Source organism: Thunnus thynnus, chromosome 10, assembly GCF_963924715.1.
Source record: "Thunnus thynnus chromosome 10, fThuThy2.1, whole genome shotgun sequence".
NCBI classification, from domain to species: domain Eukaryota; kingdom Metazoa; phylum Chordata; class Actinopteri; order Scombriformes; family Scombridae; genus Thunnus; species Thunnus thynnus.
In genome coordinates, this window is record NC_089526.1 from 9,265,058 (window position 1) to 9,274,663 (window position 9,606).

Below are 9,606 nucleotides of genomic sequence, written 5' to 3' on the forward strand. Positions count from 1 at the left end.
GTGTCTGCAAAGAGAGAAGTCAGTGTGCAAATATCACTCATATGAATATTATAACAATTACAAGAGTATGATTTAAAGACAGATTCTTTAATTAACATATTTTTATGATTAATTTGATTTATGTGTGAATTTACAAAGCACATTAAATCCAAGAAGTCAGAACACAACACACATGCACACAAGATTAAAGATTCGAAGTTTATCTGTCATAGACAGAGATCATATGTGTAGTGAAATTAGTGTGACAAATAAGATGGGAAAATGTGTAGAAGAAGAAAGCAGAAAATGAACAATTATAGATTCAAAAAGGTCAAATGCACATTTGTCACAAGTGCAAATATGCACAGGGCAGTGCAAAGCAGAAAATAAATGGGCTGTACCTGATAATATTACTTCCTTTATAAATATGAGTATATTATAACAAAGTCTAACTTCTACTGGGAACCAGGACAGTTTGTTGTGCATTTGTTGTGCTGATCTCTCATTTTGGCCATTTCATTATGCCAGTGGTGAGGATTACTGTGCTGATTGCATCCCTGTCCTAACCCTGACAAATGCACCATTCCTGTGTGTGTGTGTGTTTGTGTGTGTGACCTTCCCGTCCCTAATTCCATCACCATCCTTTTCAATTTTTTTAAAACATGTGGATTAACTTCAGTCACAGTGACAACACCAGTGACGATGAGTATCGCTCATTCACAGAGACAAGGAGGATAGCATGTTTTAATATCTACAAATATAAATTTATATATATATACACATATATATTGATTCTTTTACAAAAGGCAGATTTGATGCATTGATGGATGATATATTTCACTTAAAAATGCAGATTATACACAGAGAGTAAGAGGTCATTTGTTTTTGCTTTCAAATCTGCTCTCTCCTTTGATTACTTGTTCTTTGGATTTATGTTTAAAAATTTAGACAGTGCCATATGATTGTATATCTTCATTTATCTGATCACATAAATGAAAGAAAAAAGGATCAATCTCAAAGACTGACCTTTGTGCAACTGCCTTCAGTCACCATTAAAGGACCAATAATGGATTTCTTTATTCTTCATTACATTAAAAAGGAATAGAAAGGATTGTAAAGGAAATTAGGGTGAAAACTGTAAAAAAAAAAAAAAAGAAAAAAAAAAAAAAAGACAAAAAAGAACTGGAAGCATACATTTCTGATAAAGGAAGAATGTGTGGACTTCTCTGACAGTGACTTCCTGAGAAATCAAAACCAAAACACACAGCCAGTACCACAATGAGACTGTACACATTTAACCAAAGAGCAATAAGAATGAATACAACTCAACACTCACATCACCTCATTAGAATGCACAAGCCCAAGAAAACATAAAAGCATTTTGATATTCTGTTACTTTTCTATGTAGTAATATTCAGAGTCAAATATCAAACTCATTTAGTTAAATCTTCCCCAATTAATTTGTACTAGGAGGTGATGAAAAGGCACAGAAATATTATTTGTAAATGTAGATCACCATAGATTTATATATTATCCCACTAGATATTTGGAATAAGAAATGATTTACAGTTATGTCCTCTATTAATGCATATACATATTTTGTGGTTGGCTTTAGTCACAGGCACTCTCACAGGCTTTTCATGAATCTTCTCATGTGCAGAGCCAAACCAACAATGAATTTATCTTTTTACAAGTATTGTGTGTGTATTCAAAACCTGATATATCTTATTCCTCTGTGCCGTAGAGCTTCGTTGTTGTCCAAAAACGATTTAATACACATGATTGAACCACACTATCGTACTGGGTGGCATGTTTCTTCATCACAAAGACTTTGGGCACGTTATTTTGTTTAGAAATGTCTCCAAAGACTTATAACAGCAATCACGTTTTCAGTCTCAGGAGAGTAGTTCTGTGTAAGGCAGACACCACTGCATACAGTACATGTGGGAACAGTGGTTTACAGTGCTTCAATAGCTTTGTGCCAAATATCAAAACTTTTTTGAAGTTTGTCTGTCTTACATGGTACTACTCTCTGATATATCAGGTTTTGGATGCACACAAAATTCTTCTAAGTAGGATGAGTTCATTGTTGCATACCCTGTAAGGCATTGGAGAAATGCATCTCTTTTCTCTGCTGACAACCTGATTCTCCCTTACTACGCCTCTCCGTTCCAGCCAAATGTTGAACAACACAGCATCTGTCTTTAAGCATGGCAATGACCAGGCACAGCAGGATGATGATGGGCACCAGGAGCATAGCTATGTACAGGAACCACGGCTCTGGAAACACCACATCTGGTTCTGAGAAACACAAAAACGTGAAAGATTAAATCACACGTAATGTTGGATGTATTACATTTTTTTCTCATGAAAAATCTAATTACAATTAAAGGATCGGTCCACCCAAATTACAAAAACAACAAAAAACAAATGACACCTTATCAATATAAAAATGAGACCAACCATCTGCATGGCTAGATACCTTTACATCTTAATAGAAAAATGTGTCTTTTTATAATTTGGGCGAAAAGATCCTTAAAGACAAAAAATACAAAATCATTTTCTGTAACACCATAAGCAGCAGAAAGCGAGGCCTTACTGCTGTTAAGGACAGAAATCTGGATACAAAGAGTTTTTACTTTAATATTGAAATGTTGCATCACTTCTGGGTAATGTTTGAAGTTTCCCAGCTGTAAAATAAAATTCACTCGTAGTTTCACGCTTTAAGTGTTTAGTTTGAAGTCTTTAAGCCAATAAAATATGGAGACAAACTTCTCTCCACATGCTGTTGGCCATGTCTAGTCAGGGTCTGAATAACTGAAATGATGCTGGAACCACAGAAAAGATGTCAGAGTTGATGTGTTCCTGCTAGATAGTGTAACATTAACAATTCTGTCTGGGGCTTTAGTTCAATGTCACTTTGATTATGCTGCCACCTTCTGGTACAACAGTCCTCTGCAACTCACTAAAAACAAGCTGCAGACTGCTCTAAATAAGCTCATTAGGGAGGGAATATCTTTTTGAAGAACAGTGTACATCCCTCCAGAAGAGTTATAGAGACTTGTAGAGGTCAATGCCAAGGCTGAGGAACACCAGTCTTCCAAAAGATATTCCCTTATTTGGTGTTTTGATGATGGTGGTGGAGAGCGCTGTCTAACAAGTCAGTCCAAAATCTCCCATAGGTGGTCAATTGGGTTACTGGGTGAGATTGGGTGACTGTGAAGGCCATAGCATATGATTCACATCATTTTCATACTCATCAAATCATTCAGTGACCCCTCGTGCCCTGTGAATTGGAACATTGGGTAGAGACCACTCCCATCAGGATAGAAATGGTTCATCATAGGATAAAGGTGATGATTCATAACAACTTCGTATTTATTTGCAGTGACTCTTCCGTCTAAGGAGATAAGTAGACCAAAATCATGCCAGCAAAATGTCCCCCACAGCATAACAGAGCCACCAGTTCACCTCAATGTAGGAGACAAGCATTCAGACCTGTACCAGGTTTTCCTTTAAGTTGTCACCCGTCTGTATGTACTGTATATATTACTATCTTCTTTCTTTCTCCTCCAGTTTTGTTTGCCCATTTCTCTTTTATTGTTTTCTCCTTCACTGTACAATATATAAATATTGTGAAAATACGATAAGTATGAATACAATCATATGTAAGCAAATGTAAAGATGTGCATGCGTATGATGCGCATTCTTGCAATAAAGTATAGAAAGAGTGCTGCCTAAAGAAACTCAACAAGAAATGTATTTGATGAGTGATTGCGGGGAGAAGTACAAAGGAAATGCAGAATTGCTCTTATTTCTTATTATGTCAATTTACGTTTAACCTTTCAAAATGTAAGATTAACCTTTTTTAATTAGCAAAAGCTAATGAGTGTTGAAGTGTAGAGTAGCAAATGTGTACTGTGCATGCATGAAAGCTACATCAGGGGGGAGATTATTACCAGGCGAATGCCAGTGGAAGATGCTTTTCATGATCAGATCTTCATTCAGGTGCAGCTGACACTCATATTTCCCCCTGCCTTTCAGAGAGATGGTCTCGGAGAGTGTATTGTAGGGCAGCGCTGTGACCGCGTTGTTTACAGTTTGGAATTTCCATCCATCATGAAAAATGGACAAAACAATTCTGGGATCCCTGGTCACGTTTACTTCACACTGGAGCTGAGAGTCATTGTGACTGGTGAGGTTAAAGAACATGGTGTCTGAAATGAGAGACAGACAGATACGATTTTAAACACACACATTTTATCTCTGGTGTTGTCTAGATTTTAAAGCCCCCAGACACAGAGTGTCCCATCACCCCAATTTACCAACATGCTCATGAGAAACCAGTTTAATAACCTTTTTAATGTGACATATTTACATGAAGGGCATCAGCAATCAGATTTCTCTCTTATGCCTCATACTTTTGAACTAAGGCTGTCATATTTTAGTTGTATTGATAGATGATAGAGCTTTTTTTCTGACTGGAGCACAGAGATCACAGTGACCAGGCTCTGTAACAACTCTTATGAGCAAATGTTAATTTTAATACAAGCCAGTAGTACAGCTTTGGAAACTGACATATTTTAATTTATTTCAGTGTCAGATGAACTCTGACTTTTGTCTGAATTATTTTATATATAGACCTAACTATGGCTACGTTCACATTACATGCTGAAGTGGCCCAAAACCCTTTTTTGCCTCCAAGTGACTCAGTTCTGATTTTTTCATATCAGATCTGGGTCACTTGCACATGTGATCCTAGATCTGATTCATATTGGATCTTTGGCTATGCAACCACTGTCAGAACAGTCATCCTAATCCAACCTAATTCCCATCCTTCATCTTTTCTTAATCCTCCCGACACCCCAAAACTTTATCCCAGTTTTGTCTTTGATCTGAGCCAAACCCTAGATGAAGATTAGTAAAATAGTCGCAAATCTTTCTTTCTCTGTGACGACATTTGACTTCCCCTTTACAGCAATACGTTGGAAATACAAAAAATCCCAAACCTTTCATTTACCATGAATAATCAGCAAAGTTTCATTTCCTTTTTTCCTAAAACTTTGGTCCTCTGTGGTGATGGAGAGTTTACATAGGTACTTTCCACTGTCAGCCCACATCACATTTTTCAAGAGTATGGACTTGTCTGAAGAGTTTGTGTTGTCCAGAGTGTGTACACGTTCCTTATATTTGTCAGAGGTGGGCATGACCTTCAGTGTGGAATTGTACATCCAATACAGAACTGGTGTAATCAGCATTTTCTCATTGTTGGAAAGACTGAGCCTGCACGGCATGGTAACATCATGACCCAGAGCAGCAGTAAGCAAGGGAGGCTGGTGTACTGTGACCTCGGAGTGAGTACCTGAAAAAAACATATAAATAAAGTGACAGGATGTTGGGTAACCGTAAACAATTCCTGTGAAAGTAGCCTTCATAGAAATGTTCACTTTTGTTCTATTAAAATAGTGTTATGATATTACAGGCAACAGGTGACAGGATCCAATGTGATTTAAAAGAGGTTACTGATTCTGCAAGCCTTATCTCCTCAGGCAGGTCGTTGCACGATCACCTTTAGATTTAAGCTTTGACTTTGGAACAGCCAGAACGGCCCCACCTGAGGATCTAAGGCTGTGGGCTGGCTCATACATGTTCAACATATCCTCTAATGTAGCTTTGAGCCAGACCTAGGCGTGCTTTAAAAGTGATCAGAAAAATCTTAAAATCAATTCTAAAATGAACAGGGAGCTAATGGAGAGAAACCTGGATTGGGGTGATGTGATGTCGTCTGTTAAAACCAGTAAGAAGTCTAGCTGCTGTGTTCTGAACTAGTTGGGGGTGAAAGAGGGACTTTTGTTTCATGTCGGAAAGGAAGGAGTTACAGTAGTCTAATCTGGAGAAAATGAAAGCATGAATGATTTTTTTCCAGGTCAGAGTGGGAGAGCATTGGCTTAATTCTGGAGATGGTTCTTGTTTGCAGGAAGCAGGACTGGACAACTTTTTTTGATGTGTTGTTTGAAACTTAAATCTGAATCAAACAGTAAATTGGATTTGAGGGACTGAACAGTATGATTTCTGTTTTTGAGCTGTTGAGTTGAAGGAAGTTTTATGCCATCCAACAGTTTATATCACTGAGACAATCTACGGCAGCAGCTAGGCTTCTTAGATTAGTCTCAGAGGAAGGTATACCTGCGTGTCATCTGCATAGCAATGAAAAGAAACATGTCGCTGGATAACTTCTTTCTAAAAGGTAAGAATAAAACCAATCATGTGCAGTGTCTTTGATGCCCACCCAGGTCATAAGTCAACTAAAATAGTGTGGTCTACTGTCAAAAGGATGCTGCTAAAAGAAGGTCATTGGTTACCTTGAGGAGGGCAGTTTCTGTGCTACGTAAAGCTCTAAAACCTGACTGAAATTTCTCAAAGATGTCATTTTGACACACAAAAGCTAAAAGCTGGGTTGAAACCACTTATTCTAAAACTGCTTAAAAAGGGAAGTTTAGAGATTGGTCTAAAATTATTAAAAACAGAAGGATTGAGGTGAGGGTCCTTTAAAAGAGGTTGCACCACAGCATGTTTAAAAATAGAAGCAAAAATAGATTCTCTAATGAGCTATTAATAATCAATAAAATACTGGGGCCAACTATATCAATAACTCTTTTGATAAATTTTGTGGGAATAGCATCAAGGCTGCACATGGTGGGCTTCTTATGGGCTATGATATCAGATAAAAATGACAGTGATGTAGGTTTAAAATTACAATGAATGTCCCTGCTGGTATGTAAAACATGGAGGTTGGGGGTTGGGGTGGGGGATTTGTTGTAGATGTCGTTTTAAGAGTTTCTAAACAGGTAACTGCTTGGAGAGGATCTTGAAAGTTTAAAGAAGAAGTGAAACTTTTTCTCATAGGACAAGTTGGGATGTGTTTTTCTCGTCAACTTCAATGTTGGTGTATTTTATTTGTGTCAATATAAGTGTCTACATCCTCTGCTGCATATTGGCTTCAGCTTTCAGTGGTTAAGGTTGCCACTTCCCAAAATACTGGCCCATGACAGCCAAGCATTTGCCCACAACTTGTCAAGTAAAAGTTATAACATGACTTTAAACATTCACTGATATCAACCAGAGTTGTGGCATGTCAATTAAATCAAGCTATGATCTTGAGGGATTTTGCACAAATTTTATAAACAGGAAGACAAACATTTTGAGTATGAAAGAATGATACAGAAAGGGCATGAAGGCCAAGTTTCACATGCAGTAATAACAAAAAAGACATGAATAATGATCTAGGCCATCCTCATAGCTGTAAGGTGCATACCACATTTCCACAACATCCTCAGATTCTGGAACTTTGCTGCATGTCATACCTCTTACCCAAAAATCATGAGAATTTTTTAAAGATAAACTTGAACTTTGAAATTTTCAGAATTGCACACACTTTTCCTAAATGGGTGTCACTCCTAAAAATGAATTTGCTCATGACAGCCAAACAATTGGTAGTGTACTACCCACCAGTTTAGTTGACTTTGGAGTCAAAAGATGCTACAAAAAAAGTCTAGACATGGTGTGATAAAAGTTGTTAGTGTTTCCAATTCATATTTTGTCATATCCACTTTGTTTTTATCAAGTCTGAACAGTCTTTCATATTTATAAAAGAATAACAAGCATACAATTGAGAGTTTCTGGATTCCACTATACCCACTGGTGATTTACCTTGTAATAAACAGAATTTACAGGAAGTTTTTTTACAAAGATGTAAAGATGTGTGTCTTGGGCCACGAATATCAGGCTTCAAACTATCCTTATGTCAATTGCGGTATAACACAAGTAGTTAGGGTTCTTTGACCTTGGATTACTCATGGCCAGAATGGAGAACTAAAACTACGTTTGTAACTTGAGATCAGATAACTTGTTAGTCAGGGACAATTCTTCATCTAACTTGGAGCTTGTTGTTGCTGCTACATATCAGAAAAATATTCCAGATAGTGTGCAGACACACATCTGTGTTATCACCGCAGCAAAGAAATCACTGATTAAAGGCTAAATGGTTATCACAAACTCTATCACAAACACACACACAAATGAAAATATTTAAAGTTTTACCTGAGACCATAAAGTAGATAACATCCACTGTGTCCATCCCCATTTCAATAAAATGACGCTGTGATGCAACTCAGATAAAAGGACCTTAAACATATCTCTCGACTGAAGGGACGTTAAAAGGATACAGCCGTCTGTTGCACCACTTCCTCAACTTCAATATTTTTTTTTTTTTTAAATGTTGGGGAGTGTCCAGTGGACAACATTACTCACTCTCAAAATGCAAAGAAATAGAGAGAGAGACGTACACACACATACACTTGCTTCATTGTAACAATCCAAGAACAGAGAAGCTGTCCTCTCCCACTTTCCTGCTCTCTTTACCCTCTGTAGAGTAGGAACCTGCACAATGTTATTCCAAAACATTTCTAAACTTTCTCACACTGTACCCCTCACATCTGCACATCAGGGGAGGGACAAAACAGATAAATAACTCTACATCACAGTGTATAGGTCACTTCGGTTACAATCCTCCACTAGCAATATGAGCAAAAGATTCTCTGCTCAGAGGGCCTTGGAGAGTGAGATACACAGTGAAGTGTAAGAGGAGGATGTTTCTGAGTCTGAAAGTGAATTTGAAGATGATGCACCAGAGGCAGTCCCACAGCCAGCCACTGGAGGAACCCCATGGCACACATATATGTCCAAAGCGGCTCTAAACTCATTTTGGTTCAGGAAACAGTTTTTTTTTTTCTTTATAGTTGTTCTCACAGAAGTAAGCAAACTGTTTAATGTTTGTGATGAAGCAGCAGTTTATGATCTGATTTGAAGTTAAATACAAACTTTTAATTTAAATTGATTTCATGTTCATGTTGAGTTCCATATTGGATTGTCTCATGTTGATGGAGCCAACAGAGAAATGAAATTACTTTTTACAATCTTAGTTTGCTTCTCGTGTTTCTATTCTTGTTCATCACCTGTATTTGCTTTACGGCTTTGATTATAATAAGATAGAGATGAAAATCAATTGAGAATATGAGTTCAAAAAACTGAACATCAATGAAAACATTGTTTCATTTCAATTTTTCCTATATAAGCATGATTTATGCCACCCAAGTCTTTATTGTAGTGGACTTTTTACATAAATTATAACTTTATCACAAAAAATGAATGATACTTCCACTGTTAAATGTAATCTAGCAGAGATTAATTATAAACATTAATCATATATGTTATCTATATTGTTTGGAATTGAGATAGACAATAGGACTTTTTAATGTAAATTTTTAACCCTAACCCCAATAATAACAACCGTATCAAGGGTACAAAAAGTGAAGGTAATACAAGGGTTAAAACTGAAAGCAAAGTCACAAGATGTGGTTCCTTTGGTTGTAAGACTAAAGTAGAACAGGACATTGGGAAATAACAAAATTAATAAAACAATCTCCAGTCAAGGTCCAGTCATTATCTTGGAAACAGCAGTTGACAAAATTGCCTCCAATCAAGGGCCACTTACTCGCTTGGTTTGGAGCTTCTTATTGTATTACAAGCAAGTAAGTGTGAATTGTTTTGTTAACTGTTTCCAGAATC

The 9,606-nt window shown here is 37.0% G+C and overlaps 1 protein-coding gene across 1 annotated transcript; it reads right to left on the reverse strand.

The window, feature by feature from the left end:
• Window positions 1-68: 68 nt before the first annotated feature.
• LOC137191020 (junctional adhesion molecule-like) lies at window positions 69-8,576 on the reverse strand. Its single transcript, XM_067600808.1, has 4 exons — window positions 8,080-8,576; window positions 5,000-5,341; window positions 3,939-4,196; window positions 69-2,280 (listed from the first exon to the last, which is right to left on the reverse strand). Exons 1-4 carry the CDS (start codon window positions 8,120-8,122, stop codon window positions 2,063-2,065), a joined length of 861 nt encoding a protein of 286 aa, XP_067456909.1. The 5' UTR covers window positions 8,123-8,576; the 3' UTR covers window positions 69-2,062.
• Window positions 8,577-9,606: the final 1,030 nt, after the last annotated feature.

Coding starts and splice junctions, on each gene's coding strand:
- LOC137191020 (XM_067600808.1), bottom strand. CDS start 8,122: ATGGGGATGGACACAGTGGATGTTATCTACTTTATGGTCTCAG. Junction 5,342..8,079: donor TATCTACTTTATGGTCTCAG/GTAAAACTTTAA, acceptor TGTTTTTTTCAG/GTACTCACTCCGAGGTCACA. Junction 4,197..4,999: donor AACTTTGCTGATTATTCATG/GTAAATGAAAGG, acceptor CTCTCATTTCAG/ACACCATGTTCTTTAACCTC.